The sequence below is a fragment of the Haematobia irritans genome, chromosome 2 (genome assembly GCF_050003625.1).
Source record: "Haematobia irritans isolate KBUSLIRL chromosome 2, ASM5000362v1, whole genome shotgun sequence".
Lineage (NCBI taxonomy): Eukaryota > Metazoa > Arthropoda > Insecta > Diptera > Muscidae > Haematobia > Haematobia irritans.
In genome coordinates, this window is record NC_134398.1 from 45,437,638 (window position 1) to 45,461,616 (window position 23,979).

General features: G+C 30.1%; 1 protein-coding gene across 1 annotated transcript; it reads left to right on the forward strand.

Annotated features, from left to right (window-relative positions):
• The first annotated feature begins 1,300 nt into the window (after positions 1-1,300).
• On the forward strand, positions 1,301-23,708 carry LOC142224146 (uncharacterized). Its single transcript, XM_075293932.1, has 7 exons — positions 1,301-1,454; positions 1,525-2,163; positions 2,491-4,366; positions 4,815-7,081; positions 7,150-7,348; positions 7,413-7,609; positions 19,988-23,708. The coding sequence occupies exons 2-7, from the start codon at positions 1,527-1,529 to the stop codon at positions 20,548-20,550; spliced, it is 5,739 nt and encodes a 1,912-aa protein (XP_075150047.1). The 5' UTR covers positions 1,301-1,454; positions 1,525-1,526; the 3' UTR covers positions 20,551-23,708.
• Positions 23,709-23,979: the final 271 nt, after the last annotated feature.

Sequence of the window (23,979 nt, forward strand, 5' to 3'; positions counted from 1 at the left end):
AGTTCGAGTTTAGCCGCTAAAATCGCTAAAGTGAAAACTAAATCAGTAAGAAAAATGCATGAAATTATACGTATTTGTTGCAAATTTTATTATAACTCGATGGGGAAAAGCCCAAAGCAAATTTTCACAAAGTTTGTATTCCTTAAAATGGATTACTAAAGAAAAGTAATCGTGAAAAATGACGTTTTTAGCGGCTAAACTCGAACTTAATACCCACCTTAACATTGAAAATTTAATCAGCTGGCAAAAAAATTGGGACATTAGAGGGTTAATGGTTTATTTCGGTAGTGAAAGGGTTAATTGAAAAAATAACTAGAAAACCAAGCTGGTTTTCGTCACGGTCATTTTGTATCCACCTTATCTAGGTTGGGCTTAGTGACAGCCCCTTATATCAGGCTCACTTAGTTTATTTAGTTATTGCGATACCACAGTGTGTTGAACTTCTCTCTTGTCACTGAGTGCTGCCCGAATCCATGTTTAGCTCAATGAGAAGGGTCTCCCTTTTTAATTTACGGTGGAAACACTTAGAGAAGCTTTAAAACATACAGTAATGTAATCAGAATTACTGAGATAGACCACCGCTGAAAAAATTTTGTAATGTTCGGTCGAAACTGGACCAATGCTAAAAAAAGTGTCACACAACTGTTCCATTTCGTTGTCAATCTCTACCGATTCGGCAAACATTAAAAGTACTTAATCATGATTTTTTAAGAAAAACATTTATACTAATACATTCCAATTTAATTAGGGGCTCCAACTAAGCTTGTTTGTTGTTCAGTGACTCCCTAGGAAGATTTATTCGGCAAAATAAGGTTTACAAATATTGAATTTCGCACACATTTTTATCATGACACTGTATTCATGAACTCACGATTTTTTAAAGTAAAAATTGTCCTACAATCTTTAGAGAAGGAAAAAGTCACTAGAACTATATTTTAAAGGATTTAAACAAGTGGACAACCAAAATACGTTTTTATGTAATTTATACGTTTGTTTACGCCACAATTACAGTTACGATAGAGTAACCATATCGTTAAAACACTTCGGTTTGAACAAGGCCGACGGCGTGACGCCGTTAAGTTTCGATTCGACTACGTAGCTGGTTATAAGAAATTGGACTGCGCTGGGGGCATATGATCGTCTAAGGGAGGTGGTTGTATAAGGGTATGCGGGGGGCACACATTCTGAACGGCGTCAATTTTTACGATGCCGGTCCCGATATATGTCCTGAGGGCATATGATCGTCTAAAGGAGGGGGCTGTACTTCTTCTTCTTCCTAGGTGGAATCGTAGTAGTGGAATTGACGAAGCCAAGCAGCAACCACAGTATCAAAGCAAAATATTTTTTTAATCATAAACAAAAAACATAAATCATCACGAAAAAGGCGCCACTAAAAAAATAGGAAAGATTTGGAAATAATATTTAGGAAGGCCATAGAATAGTTTGACTCAAAGGTAGGTTATATTATTCCTTAATAGCCATTTTCCCTTTGACTTGCTTTAAATCTACTTTACCAAATTGTAGATATGCCTCGTATGTTCACCAATGAATTTGTATATTCGTCGACATCGGATGAAAGATATGAGTACATGAACCCCACATCTCCAGCTTTGCAAGTGCACCATCACCAATTACCAAATCTAGCTTTCAATTCTTCAACATCTATGCAAGAAACTAGAGATGCAAAATCTAGATCCCGTTCTCCTCCCCTTCAAAGAAGGCAAATTTCTCATCAATCAAGTGATGGCAACCAGAACCCGCGTCCTGAGGGACACCAACATATTCACACAATTTCCTCTAGTGACGGAGAAGAAAAACAAGACACGGAATTGATAACGGCAACTGCGGCTATGGCGGCTGGTCCAGACGTAGCCAGCATTAGTTTGGATGATTTAACAGATTTTGAGGGGTTTGGTGATGAAGATGGCAATATTTCATTCAATTATAAACTGGATATGCTGGTGGGAATGCTTGAGGAGTATCACGAAGATTCCGAAGGTCTGGTAGAGGCTATTGAAGTCGATGAGGAAGATGACATTGAAGAGATTGATGGCCAAATTATAATCATGTCCGAACGAGAAAAAACACCCATTGGCCAAAAAGCAAATGCCGTCTGGTATACCCATGTACCCAATAAACGTAAAAGGATACAAAATACTGAAGGTAAGTGATCTATGCATTTTGCATAGATTTCGGCCCAAAATTTTATATTTATGAGATAGAGGAAGTTGATCTCAGATGTACTTGAAAGCTACTACATTATAGGCAAACAAACGTGACCATCTCAAGCTTTTTATTACTAATTTCATATTTCTCTGGTAGATGTTTCTCTTCTTAAAGTCATTATATTGTTCCTAGTCAGCATTGTAGTAAAGCCTTTCACCCATGAATAAGAACTTCTATAAAATCCATTGTTTTCTTATTGTATAGTATTTCTTTAAAACAAATTTTAGTGGTATTATACATACTAAAACTTCGTGATATTTTCAGATCCAACGACACCGCCAGAACTAAAAACTCCCCCAGATCAAATCGTAGAAATCAATTCAAACTCCACGACAACATCCCAAAAACAAAAGCGAGAGCAAATCAATGCCAGATATAATGCTGCCGCTGCTGCTGCAAATAAATGCTCGACAGAGTCTACCAGTGAGTTCCCCGTTAGTTCTCCCTCAAATCCGCAACAACCACGCGGTGGTGGCAAATATCCACCAAGACCACCACTGCTCAAAAATACGCTACCTGCCGATTCATTTGAGCGTCAGTTGGCCATGATTACGGCTCACAATCCGCAGATGACCCTAATGGAAAAAATCGACGGATGGGTTTGTGACGACGATTTTAGCGATGTGGAAGATGTAGATAAGTTCGACGAGGAGTTCAAACGTTTGGAAGAACAAAGAACAAAATCCCAGTTAGCAAGTGCAAAGAACAAAAAAACGACCATTGATGGAGAGAAACAATATAACTTTGATTTATTTAAGTTGATGATTCTCAATAATATGGATATGGCCCAAAAAAATAAACGTTCTAGTGGAATTGGTGCCACTGGCCCAGGTGGGGCAGGTGTTGGTTATTCCTCGGCCGTGGTACACAAAGGGCACGAGGAATCCTCGGATAGTAGCAGTGAGTCAAGTGAAAGTGCAAAGCATATGGATGAACGGCCCACCACGTCAGCCACAGCTCAGCAACAACTTCAACAAAGGCGTGGTAAGACTCTCGCCGCCAACGTAGAATCCAACGAGATAAAGAAACGCGTTGCGAAGGAAACAACGAAAAGAAATCAAAATTCAACATCTCCACCCGCTACGTCGTCTTCGGAAAACGAGCATCGTTATTTTTTTCAGAACTCCAAAAAAATATCCGGCATTCATCGGAGACTTCCCCCCACAGGTGGAGGAGGAAGAGAAATACAGATCCATGAAAAAATACTTTGTCCCAGCAGTTCTGAAGAAGCAAATAGCCAGGATGTACCTCCACATATGCAACTAAAAGTAAATCAAGCCTTGGCCCCAGCTAATACTACTCCAATTAATCTACGTCATAAAACAAACCCAAAATCATTTAATCAAACCAATAAAACCAAGAATTCAAAAAACGGGCTATGCCAAGCCAAAACCGAAGAAATTGATTCGTTTTTTCGGTTGGACCGTCTTAACAGAGAGATAGACAAATGTTCGGATGCAAAAAAACCTCCCGAACCAAATTCTACAACAGATGAGCATCAAACGGAAATATTAACCAGTACAGAAGTCTTGCAAGCGACGTGTTCACAACAATCAATATTTGAAAACACACAACAACAGGACCTATTCAAAACACCTACCGTACCACCAAAATATTTTCAAAGTATTACAACACCTGATGATATGCCCGCAGACAACTATTGTAATAATTTGCCATTAAAAAATCCTAATCCATGTTCGTCTATTATATCACCTGAATCTCAGTCAAATACGAATACATCACCTAATCTAAATCGCGTTGAGTCTGCGGCCATTTCTAAATCTCCATCCATGGTGGATGTTAAAATGGAACATGATGAGGGGGGAAATAATGAATTCAATGGAGTCTATCATCAACAACATGAATTTTGTAATTATTTGGGTTTAACTGGCATGTCCACGGCTACGGCAATGGCCAATGCTGTGGCTGAGTTGGCTCAATGTAACCTAACACGACGTTCAATGCGTGTATTGCGTCAGCAACAACAAGAACGCAAAGAAAAATCTGCAAAGGAAGAACGTGAAATGTGGGCCTTAAAAGAGAAACAACTAAAAGAATTGAAAAAGCATAGTCGAGCGAATAGAATTGCTGGTTCAATGACAACAATGGAATCTGTCGAGCATCACGTTCAAAATGAATGGTAAGTGTGTATTAAATATTATCAAATAAATATATCTGTGCAAACCACAGAGCTACAAGGGTTAGCATGTAGTTTTGCTCGCGATGTATCGAGTTTGCCTTGATTTAGGCTAGCCTATTAATTTGCGGAGATCAGTGATTGGACTCCTGTCCTAGCTTAAAGCATGCATAAGTTAATATTAAACATTGTGAAACACATTATTTGTGTTCCTTTACCTACTACTAGTTACTTACTTTTACTAGTATTTACTAGAAACCGTTCCTCAAGCCCAAAAAATAGTAAAAGTAGTAAACAATTTTAGAACATATTTAGAACAAGAACAATGTCAAAATGCATTTCTCTTTTTAATTTTTTTGTACTACAAGTTACTCGACAAATTCTTTCGAGTAAAAGTAGCTGTCATTTGAATAAAAAAATATGTACTATTTAAACTATTACTTTTTTTCAGTTCAACTTCTCAAAATTCAGAGCCCTCACGATCCTCATCTATGTTAAAAGAGAAGAATAAGAAAAGGGATAATAGCAGTATATCTTTAACAGCACCTGCAACGTCAGTTAAATCGCAACCATCATCTATACCTATGTTAACCAATGAACCACATATTAAAATCTTGTGTCATATTGCTACGTCACCATCTTCAGGCCATGAAATTGATGAAGGATGCAGTAATATTATGACTATGAATAAAAATACACCTACGTCCAGTACAATGCCTATGAGAGAGACGCGACAAACTAAACTAAATAGGAAAGAATCCTCCTATCTTTGTAGTACAACAGATAAGAGTAAAGATCATGGTCAAGATATAAAAACAGAAATAAAGACTGAATATTACAAAAGGAATGAAATTAGGGAAAAGTTGTGCGAATCCAATAAATTGGCAAGCTCACAATATGCTGCAACAATTTTATCCCAAAGTACAAAATCCCATTTAAAGGATAAGGAAATTAAAACGGCAAAAGAGAAGACCATGTTGCAATCTCCAGCATCGCTTTCTACTACTGGCGATAAATGTCTAGATGATATTGCAATTAAATCATCTCCTATAAGAGCCTCAATCAATAAGTCTAGTCCTTCCATTTATAATGAATTTAATTCCAGTCAAGAAATCGATTGTTTTGCATCGAAAAATGTTTCTGCAGAAGGCGAACATTTTGAGGCAGATCGAGCTTTAACACCCAACTCGATTTTAATAAAAGACAAATTACAGGCTGCCTTGGTAGAATCACGTAAAACTAAACCCAGTATTTTTATTGTACAAACTTTAGAGAGTACAAAAGATGACAAAGTACCAATGAACACAGTATCTTTGAAACAAAGTTCTCCGTTTAAAAATAAATTGGATAACAACCCGAAGAATGGAACGCCTTCTGGTACAACTCACAATAAATCGCCTAGTAAAGAAAAAAGTCAAACCCAAAATCCATTGGGTACTAAATTTTCGAAGGTTGCTTCGAAAGTAGCTAAGGCGGTTAATGGCAAAAAGGTAGCAAGCAAATTTCTTAGGCCCCGAAGGAAATCGAAAAAGCATGTTTTGTCATGCAGTTTGAGAAGTACTCCAAAACGTGAACTAAGAACTCGAAAAATTATTCTTATAAAGTCCAGCAAAATTGAAGGAAAACAACAACAACAAGTGAACAAAACTCCAAAGGATATGAAGATTATGCCATCAAACATCAATAACTCTACAAAATCTTTAAGATCCAAAGAATTGTCCGATAAACGATCCTCAACCAAGTCCCCAATGGTAAATAACACCAGAACCTATCGTAATGCTCAAACTGAGACTAGTGACTTGGAAAGTTTTAATAACCAAACAAGAACACGATTAATGGCAAAAGCTTCTGCTCTATTGCAGCGTTCCAAACGCCGTATGTCTTTTGGGGGAAGTGCAGCAATTAATTTCAGAGCGAAAATGTTACGAAAGTCTCAAATTGCCATTAAGTCACCACAAAAACCAGAAAAATTACAATCTAGAAAAAGGGCCAATGATGGTATTCGTATGGATAAATATGAAAAGAAAAAATCCAACTCAACATACAAAAGGGTAACTACACCGCCGACAATTAAATTAGATCAAAAGGATAACGTTTTACAGGATAATATGGTGGTGTCCAATAATACACAGAGTGTGCCGCTAGCATCTCCTTGTCGTCATCTACAAGAAAATGACACTGTGGTTGTTTCTTCTACGACAAATTCTTTTGAAGAAAGGCCCACACAAAGCCATTGTATACCTATTCCCTCCTCTCCCATTACATTAAGATCTGTGCATAGCACAGCCTCATGCATGATAGCATCAACGCCTATTGAAACCAAAGATAACTGGACCCAATGTGAAGCTCCAAATGAATATGATGGTGTACAATATTTTAATCTTGTGCCATCATCTATGAAGACTATGCGTAATCCTTTAAAAGGTGACCATGGTCAAGTTCAATATATATACTATGAAGTGGATACACTTATAGTGGTACAGGAGCGTTTAATTAGTTTTTGGAAAAATTCTCGTCTACTCAATATATTATACGCTGCTGCTTCAAATCTATCTACCCACCATGAGACGAAACCGAATATTGTCCCACCATCAAGAATGCAGGAAGAGTTAAGGTCATATGTCAACAAGACTTCAAATCCCTATGGTGACTCCAACACAATGCCAACAGTACAAGGGGATTGGATACCTTTGGGAGAGCTTAATCGTTTGAAGTATGGTATGTTGTTGTTTTTGGAAAATAATTCCTTTTGCGTGTTTCTTTCAATATCTTTCAATATTTTTCAGATGAAGAGGTTCAAGCACCATTCTCCAATCGTATCTGCCTACACAATTCAACTCCCATCTATGTTGAGATGCGTGCCCGACAATTACCTAAAAATCATCGGGAATGCAATCTTTTGTCTATGTATATAAATATTTACTATTATCATGATGAAGAGATGATTGCAAAAACAAGCTCCATACCATTAGATACCATACAAAGGTATATGGATTTTTGTTGCTCAATGTCTTAGACAAAATTTAATCTACTTTGTTTTGCCTTTCAGTGAACTTCATTGTGTTAATTACACAACATTAAGTGATTCACGTTATTTTATTATGACTTGGCCACAAGAAAATGTTTTGGGAAAAACGCGTTCCGGATTATGTAAATATTCTTTAACCCCACAGCTGGATACTTTGGCCAGTATACGGGAATTTAAAAGTATGCGTCATACAATACGATACCTAGAGTGCATGAGCGGTAAGTTAACTTGTTTCACTTAGAGTAGAGTTTTATTATAATTATTTAAACAAAAAAAAATTGGCGCTAGATATATTTAGGCGAAATAGTTAAAAAAATTAGTTATAGATTGTTACAAATAGACTCTCTTCTATATCCATGGTAAAGGTAAATGCCTTGCTTCGGGGGTGCTGCGATATAAAGGCATATAATTTTGGTATTGTCCAATACATTTATTTTTATTTTTATTTTCATTATATAATTTGAAGCCAAATGAAAGTCTATCGTCAATGGTAACCCCAAAATATTTTTTTAAATGGTGAACAACTTTAATATCACACCCATTGCACTATGGGCGGAAATTGAAAATTTGAGGCGAAAATTATTTACAATCAATCTAGTATCTCCAAACATGGTATATCGATATTTCTAAGTGATTTAACTTAAAAATGGGTATCTTTACATGAAAGAATGCTAGGGTCAATTCTAAAAAATTCTTAAAATTAAAGAAAAAGTCTTTAAATTTGTGGAGTTTTTGTATCTTGACCACAAACCAAAAAAGCGTTCAAAAATAGAAGATTTTTTCAACACGTATACATAGAATAAGTTCTACTTGAAGTCGAGTCTGAATTTGGAAATTTAAATTGTCGTTAGCGCGTTTTTAAAGCTCTTTGATAGCTCATGAAGAAAAAGCTGAAAAAACGAATAAATTCCAATTCGGAATCAATACCAAAGTCATTAGTGTACAAAATCTTTGGAACCGGACATGCTTTTTTTCAGTGTATGTAAGAAAAAAAATGGGGCATTAGAGGGTTAATGGAATGGATTTACTTTTACGAAAATTGGACAACAATAAAAGTTATTCAGTATAAACTTGCAAGATAGTAAGAATGGTTTTTATTCTCTTGGGTAAAATTAGTAGAAGTGTACACGTTCACGAACTTATCATTAAATCGGCGGTTTTAAACCAATTAAAACGAAAGATATTTATAATTCTAGTGCAATTGGATTGGAATTGCAAGTTTTTACTGGGAAAAATGTTTTTACTGTGAAATGTAAACGAAGGACTACCAGTAAAAATTTGTGATAGTAATCAAAATGTATTGAGTACGCAAACAGAGCTAATATGATTTAAATATTGTTATAGTCTCACAGAAGTAGAATTAAAATGAATACAATTAAAATAATATGTATTTTAACTGAAATAAACCTTTAAGTTTGCTAAATTTCAATCAAGAATGTAACTTTTGATACAAAAAAATAGCTTTTTTCTAGCTATTTTTTTTTTGCTTTCTTTAGCTTTTTTTGGCAAATCTAGCGGTTTTTGGTGAAACAATTCTGGCAACGCTGGCTCCCATATATATGTATATGCGCTTATTTACTACCCGATTGGCTTCAAATGTAACACGAAGTAATTTTTTGTAGTACCCTTAAAGTGTGCAAAAATTCATCAAATTCGATTCAGATTTAGATGTAGCTCCCATACACTCAAAAAAAGTGAACTCTCTATTTCACTAAAGCCAATTTAACTTTATTTTAGTTCATGGAATTATTATGTTTGGAGAAAGTTTCCTCTACTCTAATAATTTTTTGTGTAGGTTAGTTAAATTAACGTAAACCGAGGAAAAAAATATACACAAATGAAGGATAAAGATTAACTAAATTCGTGTCTTCCACAAAATAGTTCAATATTTCTTTAAATTTGTAAATTTTACTACAAATGCGTTCATCATGAACTTCGTATGTCACTAAAGACATTCTTGCAATTTTGAGCCCCAATTTTTTCCTTCAAACTACAAAATTTTCTTTAACAAGTGAAAAAACTTAATTATGTCTAATAAATTTTCTTGAATTTGTCGAAAAATATTTATTTATTTTTATGACATCGGCGTGACGCCAGCGTTTGTTATACTGTTTAGTTAAAATTTTCTAAAAATATTCAAAATTTTCTAAAATTAACGGAAATTTTTCATCCTGGTGGGTTCACTGTTTTTTCAGTGTATATATATATGTATCGCCCGATTTCCCAAATTTGACTATAAAACCCTTAATTTTTAACCGATCTTACTCAAATTTGGAAGAATGTATGTAATGTCTTCTGTAGTTCTAACTATACCTGCAAAAAATCATCGAAATCGGTTCAGATTCAGATATAACTCCCATATATACGTATCGCCGAATTTTCCAAATTTTGGCCATAGGACCCTTATTTTGGTTATCTTGTGGCTTTCACACTTCCTTTTGATATAATTCATTGTGTTTTAATTACTTTGCTTAATTCTTCGTCGATTTTATGTGGTATTTTACATCTTCAGAAAAAATGATAGCATTTTTATCTTTTTTTGTTTTTCAGACAAAATGAGAATAATTCGCTTTTTTATCTTCACTATTTCTACAAAAATTACACTTCCTCACGAACAATAATAAGCAAAGATTTTCATTAACAATCGTTAACATTTCTAGTTCTATTCCTCGCAAAAATACGTATGTACTAAAATTTTCACATATAAACAGCACTGTTGAATCCACAAATTCAAGTTCAAAAACAAAAATATTTTTTTAAAGTGTTTACAACATCTTGAACTACTAACCCTCCTCTTAGAGTCCACATTTAAAAGTTTTCTTTATTCACTTTTATTGCGAAATAAAATTAAGCACGAAATTTTTAATTTTTTGCTCTCCTTGATTACACGCAACTTGCATAAATTTTGGTAAACATTGGCAGCCTTTTTCTCCTGAACAGGATTGCCAAGTTTTAAATTAACGTTCGATTTGCACTTTCCAAGATGTTCTATATTAATTTCAATTGGAACATCCAATACTTTTTCATTTTGAAAATTTGACTTTTTGCCGCAGTTTTGCGATTTCCGCCCATAGTGCATTGGAAGAGAGAGTTAGTCCAATATCAGGATGAGATGAAAATATTAATGCCTTTGTCTTAGATCCATTGACGGAAAGATTATTGAGATACATCCAACTGTATAAATTACTAGTTACAAAATCAATCTTAGCTTGTAAGACATCTGTATTCTTAACATCCCCCCGAAAAAGCAACAGAATATCAAGACTAGTTAATGTAAATTGTTGTGTCGAAATTTCTTCCAGATCGGGCTTATATTTTAGTTTTCATCGCATGTAGATATGGATGTGTATAAAACGTTCAGCGAAATCAAATACCGATTGATTGCTTATGATATCCAAGAAAATAAATTAAATTCTAGTTGTGATAAGGATTCCCATGGTGATGTGATTGCGGCTTTAAATGCTGCAGATGATGCTTATAAAGAAACATTTTTTTCATTCGGTGATATAATTTTAGAGGTGTGCACGTGAGTAATAGTTTACTCACGCACACTCACGACGGAAAAATCTTACTCACGCACGATATTGTTTGGTAGGATTCACGCTCACGCACACTCACGAAAAGACTCACGTAAAATATCGTGACTCACGAAAAATGTCGTGACTTACGAACAATTTTTTGAGTAATTTACCTTAGCGACGTGTCTGAAAACATGACCATTATTAAAATCGGGTGGCAGCCCGATGTATCACTTCTCTCTTATCACTGAGTGCTGCCCGATTCCATGTTAAGCTCAATGACAAGGGACCTCCTTATAGCCGAGTCCGAACGGCGTTCCACATTGCAGTGAAACCACTTAGAGAAACTTTGAAACCCTCAGAAATGTCACCAGCATTACTGAGGTGGGATAATCCACCGCTGAAAGACTTTTTGGTGTATGGTCGAAGCAGGAATCGAACCCACGACCTTGTGTATGCAAGGCGGGTATGCAAACCATTGCACCACGGTGGCTCCCTAGTACTAACATCACGTTTTCGCACGAAAAATTGTTATACTCCATATAAAAAACGTTAGCGCGGAATAAAATACAGAGATAGATGAAGATATTCGTTTTTTGCAGAAACGAACTTAGTACTAAGCATTAAGCGTTTTATGTTGGTGAGCGGGATTATTTTCGTGATCGTAAATCTTTACTCACGCACACTCACGAAGATAATATTTTCGTGACTCACGCACGACATTTTGGTTTGTTAATCATACACATTCACGCCGTTGCCATGAGTCGCGACAATTTCGTGTCACGTGCACACTTCTATATAATTTCTCTATATTTTATCTATCTCCAAAACACATAATTATAAATCAATATTTCATACTTAAAAAAGTTTCAATGTTGCTGTCTCAAAATCCTGAAACAACGTCGTTTCGAACATAAATAAATTCAGAAGCTTTTAAACCGCTCGAAATTTTTTGGAACAAGTGAAAAGAAAATCTTGACATATTTTGTTGTTGGTTGGCTTTCATGCCATTTTATTAACCAATACCAATATCAAGCAAATAGAAAACATATGAACAATTGATAATAAACGATTTATTTAGATTTCAAACCCTTCTCTTTGCCAATAAAAAAGATTTCCTTTGCTTCCACCATAAAAAAAAAATGTTGTGAAAATTATTCTCATATGTGGTGTGAAAAGTAGCTTGTGTCAACCTTTCATATGAAAACAAGAACCTACCCGATTGGCCAAAATTGCAAACACAAAAAAAATCTGATACAATCATAAAATGAATTGATCAAATTAATTGTTCAATTGAAATGTATTGCAATCATAGAAAGAATAGTATCAATTAAGAAATTAATTGATATTATTCATTTTTGTGATTGATTTTTGAATTAAAAAATTTGTTGAATCAATTCAATTTTTAATTGAATATTTTTTAAAACTCATTTAAGACTTTAAATGGAAAAATTTTTCGTGATTTTTTTTTGTGTAATATTTTGCCATGGATATATAGATTAATCGAAAAGAACAATTTCGCAAGCTTAATGTGACCAGTGTTGCCAGTATTTTTCTGGCTCTTGTTCCCAAATAGGGACGCTTTCCCCAATTTGAATAAACATTTCTCACAAAAATCCCAAATATTTTTTTAAAAAGTTATGAAGTTAAGAAAAAATAAAGGAATAGAAGCTTTAGAAAATCAGTAATAATTTGAAGTTTGAAAAAATATATATAAAGTTTTTGTCATACTAGCTTGCGGGTTGCAATAAGATCAAGATTTCGATACACAAAACCAGGAGAGCAGTATTGGTCTTCCAAATACTCGAGAAATGAAAATGGTAGTTCTTCGATCACCTAAATACGTGGTGATCGAACGAAAATTTACTTCTAACTACTCAAGTAATAAAATAGGGTGTTAGATCAATATGAAGATGAACTTCACATTACTATATTTACGGGATATATTGTCCAAATCCAGTGAGAGGGCAAAATTTAGGCCCGAGTCCTCACGAAATGATTTCGCAATTGCAGAAGAATATCTTAGTCAAGCCAAAAAAAAATTATAAATTAGCGCTTGGGTCTCCAAAATAAAATCCTGTATCCGCTTCTAGTTCTACATTTTAACCCTATTCTATGCATGGTTGCCACAGTTGGTAACATAGATTTCCACCAAAAATTTTGCCAAAATTTTCTATAGAAATAAAATGTTGACAATGTTTTCTATAGAACTAAAATTTTTAGAAAATTGTTTATAAAAATAAAATTTTAAGAAAAATTTCTATAAAATTAAAATTTGTAGAAAAATTTTTATTAAAAAATAAAATTTGGAGAAAAATTTCTATAGAAATAAAAAAAATAATAAAAAATAAATAAAAAAAAATTCTATAGAAATAAAATATTACGAAAAATTTTCCAATTAAAATTACAATTGAAAAAAATGTTAAATTAAAAATTTAATTGATTCAACAAATTTTTTAATTGAAATAAAATTCAATCACAAAAATTTGTTGCATCAATTAATTTTTTAATTGATACATTTCAACCCTATTCTATGCATGGTTGCCACAGTTGGTAGATTTCCACCAAAAATTTTGCCAAAATTTTCTATGTTGACAATGTTTTCTATAAAATTAAAATTTTTAGAAAAATTTTTATTAAGAAATAAAATTTGGAGAAAAATTTCTATAGAAATAAAATTTTAAGAAAATTTTCTATTGAAATAAAAAAAAAAATAATAGAATAGAAATAAAAAATAAATATAAAAAATATCTATAGAAATAAAGTTTTGACAATGTTTTCTATACACAGAAAAAAAAATTACAAAAATTTTTCCGATTAAAATGTTCAATTAAAAATTTAATTGAATCCAAAAATTGTTTAATTGAAACAAAACTCAATCACAAAAATTTGTTGCATCAATTTATTTTTTAATTGACTTGGTGATTCAAACTATAATTTCTGCGATTGAAGACATTTCAATTAAAAATTAATTGCATCAATTAATTTTGTGATTGAAGACAAAAAATATATTTTTTGTGTGTAGAATAAAATTTTTAGAATATTTTTTATAAAAATAAAATTGTCTATAGAAATAAAAAAAATAATAGAATAGAAATAAAATTTTGGGTAAATTTTCTATACCAAAGAAAATTTTCTATAGAAACAAAATTTTAGCAAATTTTTCCATAAAAATAAAATCTTGATTAAATTTTCTATAAAATCAATATATTTAAAAATTTTAATTTTTGTTTTTGTCTCCCTTTTTCTGCCTTTTGTAGAAGTAGCAACTTGTTCTTGTTAATGCAAACTAAAAATATTTAAAATTTCGACACATTTACAATTTAAGGGATGATCGAAAAATACTAAACTTCTAAAATAAAATAATAAAGAATTTCTTATGAAGACAAATTTTTTCATAATAACTACACAAATTTGATCAAAAACTACAAAATAATATTTTTTTATTTGGTAGTTTTTTGGTAAAATTTTCTTCAAATTTTGGCTCGAATGGTGATTTCACAATTGCAGAAAAATATCTTAGTCAAGCCAAAAAAATTATAAATTAGCGCTTGGGTCTCCAAAATAAAATCCTGTATCCGCTTCTAGTTATACATTTCAACCCTATTCTATACATGGTTGCCACAGTTGGTAGATTTCCACCAAAAATTTTGCCAAAATTTTCTATAGAAATAAAATGTTGACAATGTTTTCTATAGAATTAAAATTTGATGATTTGAGTTTGGCAAAGGAAAAGAGATATGCTGGCAAATTTGTTTAGGCAGTAGCCGACTATTAAACCCTTTTTCGGGAGGTTCATAGTTTTGCTGCAAGTAGAGGATGCTGATGAGGAATGTGGTAATTCCGAAACAGCTGTACGTCCAACCATCTTGCAGTCTATAGGGCTTTGCCCAAATAAATTTGACAAGCATACTTTTCCTCTGTTGGTTAAGCTACACTTGTAGTTTAGTCAATGCATGGCTTTAAGCTGAGATCAAAAACAACAATAGAATTAAAATTTTTAGAAAATTGTTTATAAAAATAAAATTTTAAGAAAATTTTCTATAAAATTAAAATTTTTAGAAAAATTTTTATTAAAAAATACAATTTGGAGAAAAATTTCTTTAGAAATAACATTTTAGAAAATTTTCTATTGAAATAAAAAAAAATAATAGAATAGAAATAAAAAATAAATAAAAAAAATCTATAGAAATAAAGTTTTGACAATGTTTTCTATACACAGAAAAACAAATATTACAAAAATTTTTCCGATTAAAATTTCAATTGAGTTTTATGTTCAATTAAAAATTTAATTGATTCAAAAATTTTTTAATTGAAATAAAATTCAATCACAAAAATTTGTTGCATCAATTAATTTATTAATTGAATGTGGTGATTCATACTATCATTTCTGCGATTGAAGACATTTCAATTAAAAATTAATTGCAACAATTAATTTTGTGATTGAAGACAAAAAATATTTTTTTTGTGTGTAGAATAAAATTTTTAGATTTTTTTTTATAAAAATAAAATTTTCTATAGAAATAAAAAATAACAGAATAGAAATAAAATGTTGAGAAAATTTTCTATAGAAACAAAATTTTAGCAAATTTTTCTATTTTATTAACCAATACCAATATCAAGCAAATAGAAAACATATGAACAATTGATAATAAACGATTTATTTAGATTTCAAACCCTTCTCTTTGCCAATAAAAAAGATTTCCTTTGCTTCCACCATAAAAAAAAAATGTTGTGAAAATTATTCTCATATGTGGTGTGAAAAGTAGCTTGTGTCAACCTTTCATATGAAAACAAGAACCTACCCGATTGGCCAAAATTGCAAACACAAAAAAAATCTGATACAATCATAAAATGAATTGATCAAATTAATTGTTCAATTGAAATGTATTGCAATCATAGAAAGAATAGTATCAATTAAGAAATTAATTGATATTATTCATTTTTGTGATTGATTTTTGAATTAAAAAATTTGTTGAATCAATTCAATTTTTAATTGAATATTTTTTAAAACTCATTTAAGACTTTAAATGGAAAAATTTTTCGTGATTTTTTTTTGTGTAATATTTTGCCATGGATATATAGATTAATCGAAAAGAACAATTTCGCAAGCTTAATGTGACCAGTGTTGCCAGTATTTTTCTGGCTCTTGTTCCCAAATAGGGACGCTTTCCCCAATTTGAATAAACATTTCTCACAAAAATCCCAAATATTTTTTTAAAAAGTTATGAAGTTAAGAAAAAATAAAGGAATAGAAGCTTTAGAAAATCAGTAATAATTTGAAGTTTGAAAAAATATATATAAAGTTTTTGTCATACTAGCTTGCGGGTTGCAATAAGATCAAGATTTCGATACACAAAACCAGGAGAGCAGTATTGGTCTTCCAAATACTCGAGAAATGAAAATGGTAGTTCTTCGATCACCTAAATACGTGGTGATCGAACGAAAATTTACTTCTAACTACTCAAGTAATAAAATAGGGTGTTAGATCAATATGAAGATGAACTTCACATTACTATATTTACGGGATATATTGTCCAAATCCAGTGAGAGGGCAAAATTTAGGCCCGAGTCCTCACGAAATGATTTCGCAATTGCAGAAGAATATCTTAGTCAAGCCAAAAAAAAATTATAAATTAGCGCTTGGGTCTCCAAAATAAAATCCTGTATCCGCTTCTAGTTCTACATTTTAACCCTATTCTATGCATGGTTGCCACAGTTGGTAACATAGATTTCCACCAAAAATTTTGCCAAAATTTTCTATAGAAATAAAATGTTGACAATGTTTTCTATAGAACTAAAATTTTTAGAAAATTGTTTATAAAAATAAAATTTTAAGAAAAATTTCTATAAAATTAAAATTTGTAGAAAAATTTTTATTAAAAAATAAAATTTGGAGAAAAATTTCTATAGAAATAAAAAAAATAATAAAAAATAAATAAAAAAAAATTCTATAGAAATAAAATATTACGAAAAATTTTCCAATTAAAATTACAATTGAAAAAAATGTTAAATTAAAAATTTAATTGATTCAACAAATTTTTTAATTGAAATAAAATTCAATCACAAAAATTTGTTGCATCAATTAATTTTTTAATTGATACATTTCAACCCTATTCTATGCATGGTTGCCACAGTTGGTAGATTTCCACCAAAAATTTTGCCAAAATTTTCTATGTTGACAATGTTTTCTATAAAATTAAAATTTTTAGAAAAATTTTTATTAAGAAATAAAATTTGGAGAAAAATTTCTATAGAAATAAAATTTTAAGAAAATTTTCTATTGAAATAAAAAAAAAAATAATAGAATAGAAATAAAAAATAAATATAAAAAATATCTATAGAAATAAAGTTTTGACAATGTTTTCTATACACAGAAAAAAAAATTACAAAAATTTTTCCGATTAAAATGTTCAATTAAAAATTTAATTGAATCCAAAAATTGTTTAATTGAAACAAAACTCAATCACAAAAATTTGTTGCATCAATTTATTTTTTAATTGACTTGGTGATTCAAACTATAATTTCTGCGATTGAAGACATTTCAATTAAAAATTAATTGCATCAATTAATTTTGTGATTGAAGACAAAAAATATATTTTTTGTGTGTAGAATAAAATTTTTAGAATATTTTTTATAAAAATAAAATTGTCTATAGAAATAAAAAAAATAATAGAATAGAAATAAAATTTTGGGTAAATTTTCTATACCAAAGAAAATTTTCTATAGAAACAAAATTTTAGCAAATTTTTCCATAAAAATAAAATCTTGATTAAATTTTCTATAAAATCAATATATTTAAAAATTTTAATTTTTGTTTTTGTCTCCCTTTTTCTGCCTTTTGTAGAAGTAGCAACTTGTTCTTGTTAATGCAAACTAAAAATATTTAAAATTTCGACACATTTACAATTTAAGGGATGATCGAAAAATACTAAACTTCTAAAATAAAATAATAAAGAATTTCTTATGAAGACAAATTTTTTCATAATAACTACACAAATTTGATCAAAAACTACAAAATAATATTTTTTTATTTGGTAGTTTTTTGGTAAAATTTTCTTCAAATTTTGGCTCGAATGGTGATTTCACAATTGCAGAAAAATATCTTAGTCAAGCCAAAAAAATTATAAATTAGCGCTTGGGTCTCCAAAATAAAATCCTGTATCCGCTTCTAGTTATACATTTCAACCCTATTCTATACATGGTTGCCACAGTTGGTAGATTTCCACCAAAAATTTTGCCAAAATTTTCTATAGAAATAAAATGTTGACAATGTTTTCTATAGAATTAAAATTTGATGATTTGAGTTTGGCAAAGGAAAAGAGATATGCTGGCAAATTTGTTTAGGCAGTAGCCGACTATTAAACCCTTTTTCGGGAGGTTCATAGTTTTGCTGCAAGTAGAGGATGCTGATGAGGAATGTGGTAATTCCGAAACAGCTGTACGTCCAACCATCTTGCAGTCTATAGGGCTTTGCCCAAATAAATTTGACAAGCATACTTTTCCTCTGTTGGTTAAGCTACACTTGTAGTTTAGTCAATGCATGGCTTTAAGCTGAGATCAAAAACAACAATAGAATTAAAATTTTTAGAAAATTGTTTATAAAAATAAAATTTTAAGAAAATTTTCTATAAAATTAAAATTTTTAGAAAAATTTTTATTAAAAAATACAATTTGGAGAAAAATTTCTTTAGAAATAACATTTTAGAAAATTTTCTATTGAAATAAAAAAAAATAATAGAATAGAAATAAAAAATAAATAAAAAAAATCTATAGAAATAAAGTTTTGACAATGTTTTCTATACACAGAAAAACAAATATTACAAAAATTTTTCCGATTAAAATTTCAATTGAGTTTTATGTTCAATTAAAAATTTAATTGATTCAAAAATTTTTTAATTGAAATAAAATTCAATCACAAAAATTTGTTGCATCAATTAATTTATTAATTGAATGTGGTGATTCATACTATCATTTCTGCGATTGAAGACATTTCAATTAAAAATTAATTGCAACAATTAATTTTGTGATTGAAGACAAAAAATATTTTTTTTGTGTGTAGAATAAAATTTTTAGATTTTTTTTTATAAAAATAAAATTTTCTATAGAAATAAAAAATAACAGAATAGAAATAAAATGTTGAGAAAATTTTCTATAGAAACAAAATTTTAGCAAATTTTTCTATAAAGATTAAATTTTGAGTAAATTTCCTATAAAATCAATATATTTAAAAATTTTAATTTTTGTTTTTGACTCCCTTTTTCTGCCTTTTGTAGAAGTAGTAACTTGTTCTTGTTAATGCAAACTAAAAATATTTAAAATTTCGACACATTTACAATTCAAGGGATGATCGAAAAATACTAAACTTCTAAAATAAAATAATAAAGAATTTCTTATGAAGAAACATTTTTTCATAATAACTACAAAATAATATTTTTTATTTGGTAGTTTTTTGGTAAAATTTTCTTCAAATTTTGGTAGAATATTTTTGGCTCGAATGGCAACTGTGTGCCGTGGAATAAAGAGAAAAATAGTTTTATTTTTCAAACTTTGACGATTCATTGTGCTTGATTTATTTATACTGAACCGATTTCAAAAAAATCCCCATTCCAGACCCCAACTTAAAAATTCGACCCCACCCAAGAAAAAGATCCTTTATAATGGCAACACTGATTGTCACAATGAAATTACAATGCAGAGCAAAAAGAAAACTTATTTCTAATTTTATACATTTGTATATTGACTTATTTCTATGTTAACCCCCTGATCGCACATAAAAATGGGATTTGCCTGAAATTCATATGGCTTTCTTTTGAACTGTTAATGTGATATGCTGAAGAAGGCAGTGCCCTTTCTATCTATGTTTTTTTTTTTATTGAATAATGAAACCCTAATAAACCCCAAATTCCTTGATTCGAATTTTTGGCCATACCCGACCGAAACTTTTATTCTATTTTTATAAAATTTGATATCTGGTTGTAGGTAAATATGTCGTATACACTAGTTAACTTTCTAACTTACTATTTTAAGGTATCAATGATTGTTTTTTATATATTTATTTCCGTTCTTTTCTTTTAGATGACAAGCTAATTGGTTATGGTGACAATCAAATAACAGTTTGGGATCATCGCAGTGGTGACGTTTTAATGAACTATGATCTAGCTATACCACTGGGAAAAAATCTTGGCTCCATTTATTATCCCAGTCAGGAAATGGATCAAAATAATATGATCATCTTATTTCAATATCGAGATTTTAAACCAGATGTATGTGATGAACCCCCAGAACTTTTAACCATAGCCTGTACAATAACACATACACAGCCATCATATCGTATATTACAACAACAACAATTACCAGCCTCATTCAAGGGTATTAAGCGTTCAATCAACACTGGAGAACATTTAGTGATAACCAATAGTAATGATGAAGAAATATGGATAAGTTGTGATAATCCAATGTTAATGGTGCTGGTGCCACAACAACAACGGCAATCTCATCGAGAGTGTTTCTTTAGTCGTTGTAAATCGCAATTAATTGAGCTTTCAGAGCAAGCACTTAATGTGGATACGTTGGCAAACCATGTTCTTAAATTAGCTGCTGGTTTAGCCATACAACAAAACCCAACTATCTGCAAATAATTTGAAAATCGTAATTAGATATTAAGTTCACTCACATGTATATAGGGGTTCTTTATTGAATTTGTTGCCTTGGGCAGAGTGGTTTGCTTTTAATATTTCTTGTTTGTAACAATTTTCTAGGATTAAAAATGATTTTCCATGGTTAGAATTTTTCCAATATAGAGACAATGCCCGGCAATGTAAATTATTATCATTTGTAAGATTGGCCGGTAATAAAAGGTATTTTATGTTTCCCCCATATGTTATGTTGACTTCATATTTGCCCTCTAAAATGTCACAAAATTTTTTAAATCCGTTTTCTTCTTTTACATAAAGAACTGCGAGACTTTCCGATTCCTTTGTGATTAAAATAGTATTTTAGAACTACGGCTACCAATTTTAGGCTTAACTACTCAGAATATTTACCATGAAAAAACAAATAATGGCTATAAGTTTTAAAACTCGAAAATAAATAGTTTTAAAATCTGTTTTCATTTTGAGATTTCAATTTTGCCTTTGTTGTATATTTAAATTTACACTAGTGGACAGAAATTTAGGTACGCTTTCAATTATTAAAATTCTATATATTTTAAAGCCTCCCGACATGGCACAATAATGCTATTTAGTGGGTTACTATCAGTGAATGAGTTTCCAACGAATTTCAGCTACAAGCTTCTCATCTTGACACACTCAAAGTTGATGTTTTGCAATCTTCAAATTCGGATAATCGATTTTTGTTTTTTTTTTTATATCGAGTAAAATTGACTTTTGATAGGTACCAAAATCGAAAAAAAGAAAGGTGGACATTGAATTGAAGAAGGTCGGAAAAATATCTAATATCGACTTTTCCTAATTTGTAAAAGTCGAAACCCCCACTTATTGATTTTCTTTATACAAAAAGAGCGATGTTCTACTTTCTCCAAAATTTAGTATCCAATATCCATAATTAAAAAGTAGATTTTTTTCAGTTTTTTTTTGGTTATGATTAAGTCTTTTATTTTCTAAAATAACTAAGCTTTTGCAGAGGACCAGGTGACTCCTATATCCCATAGTTCAAAGCATTACTCTTTTTAATTGTAATTAATGTCCATTATATATGGATTGTTTAAAATAATTAGGGCATAATTTTTTTTAGACCTCAAATTTTTAATTTGTGATTTCCTAAACAAATCCAGTCTTTCAAAAATTGTATGTGTTCTTCCAATACGTAAAAAAGTGTGAACATTTTCAAAATTAATGAAAGCTTCTGAAATTTTTAGCATACCTACTAATCTGTCCATGTGTGTAAGGTATCTTATCCAACATTTGATGGGAGTGAATCCCCCATCAAAAACGGAATATTAGTTTCTATAAAAAAATTTAAAAATTCAGAACTCGAGAGATATGGAGGAATATGAAAAACTTGCCACTATATTATATCTTCAGATAAAATATAAGATCTTTGTGTCTATATCTATATACCGTATCTCTCTTCCTTTGTGTCTATATCAGACACAATACAATATTTGTTAGATGTTATCGGAACATTTTGTTTGGATCATGTAAGATTTAACCACATCAAATAAGTCTCCAATTTTTTAAAATTTACTTTTTGAACTATTTTCATAATTGATTTTGAATAATCAAAATTTTCTGAGCCATATAGTTTTCACTCTAGAACCTAGTAAAGACTTATAATTTAAATAATGATTTTCCTAAAATTGTTTGTGAAAGTTTTTTATTTTTGTTATCATTTTAAATTCAAAGTTTTTTTTTGTAATTTTTCGAACCTAGTAAACTTTTAATATTTTTTTCTAGAATTTAAATGAAAAACTACATTAAAAAATACATCTATAATGAACAAAAATTAAAATTCCAAATAAGTTTCAAGTGAATTTAAAATACACAAACTCTCGTTTTTTAAAGTCCAAACAAAATTTTTCAATTTGCTATGTTTTGCTGTGCTAACTAGATATTTGGAATTGTAATTGACTGTTTTCTAATCCATACATGATAAATTTGCAATAGAAAGGGAAGACAACTAATATTTAATTGTATGTGTGTAAAAACAACTACTTGAAATCCTTTTATTATAAATGTAACATATTTTTGCTTTAAGTTTTTTTTTTCATATATGCATATTTTTAATATTCACATAACCTTAACATAAACAACATAATGCTATTACTATTTTAGATATTTTAGAAACACCACAAAACAAACAAAATATGTGTCTGAGACACCAGAGATAGTTGTAATTTTATTTTATGATGTTTTCTTTAGTATTATAAAAATATATGCCGTAAAAATTAAAAAAAAAAAAACATTGTAATATCATTTTTGAACCGTAGCCATATAAATACCAATGTTAAATGTTGTTCTGAATATTGAGTAAACATTTTGATATATTTGTTTGAATATTAAGAAAGAGAGCAAATATTTTAACTTTTATAAAATTTTACCAGGTCGTTTGCTTAGAACGCAAAAACAAAACTCCTTTTTAATAACACTGGTGTTTATTTTGATAGATTAATCAATAAATTTAAATATGAATAATTGACAATTTTAATAATTTACCATTTTTAGATTAAATTCATTAATAGAAAACATTTCCTATACACCAATATTAAAAACAAAAAAACATATTTTATAGCTCAAAGAAATGTATAAACACTTATTTCGATTTTTCAAATTAAAATCAAAATTATAATGATTTTGTTTTTTTCCGAAATGTGTGCTTCAAAACATTTGCAAATTAATTTTTTAATACCTATACCTACCCCAGTAACATGGAAGTCATGGCTTGCCGTTTGCAAATTCAATAACTTTCTATAATGCGCTGCGGTTATAAAATAAATATATATTGTTATTTTTATTTATAAGCTTTTGTCTTAGATATTTTCTTTGTACGTTACATGAATATATAAATTCACTATGTTGTATTGTTTTTGAGTTTCTTATTACATTATTTATTGTTAATTTTTCTTGATCATATTCACCATTATTTAGCTTTAAAATGAGAATTTTTCTTTATATTTACCAATTTTTTGTTATTTGCCTAAGCTTTTTCGTAATTGTAATAACTATAAAATATTTTAGCCTAGATCATATCCCCAAATGTACCAGTTAATCTATTGAGATGAAGTAATATAACAAAAAAAACTGGATTTAATAAATTATGGATTTTGAATGTATTTAAATAGACGCATTTTTAATTTCCCTTCATATACATTGAAGCAGTTTTAAGAAATTTTGTGTGGAAAGGAAACAATATCAAAATCAATTAGGAGTGATGCGAATCTATACCAAATTACCCTAGCCGGTATATAATAGGAAAGTAGTTCTTGTAGAGTAGATAAGTATTTTGACTCACCGTCTGGTACAAGAGTAATGCATCGTGTAGAATATTCACGGCAAAATTTCATACGTTACGCTACCATGTATTTTCAATTCTACATGGCGAACACGGTT

Coding starts and splice junctions, on each gene's coding strand:
- LOC142224146 (XM_075293932.1), top strand. CDS start 1,527: ATGCCTCGTATGTTCACCAATGAATTTGTATATTCGTCGACATCGGAT. Junction 2,164..2,490: donor AAGGATACAAAATACTGAAG/GTAAGTGATCTA, acceptor TGATATTTTCAG/ATCCAACGACACCGCCAGAA. Junction 7,610..19,987: donor ATACCTAGAGTGCATGAGCG/GTAAGTTAACTT, acceptor CTTTTCTTTTAG/ATGACAAGCTAATTGGTTAT.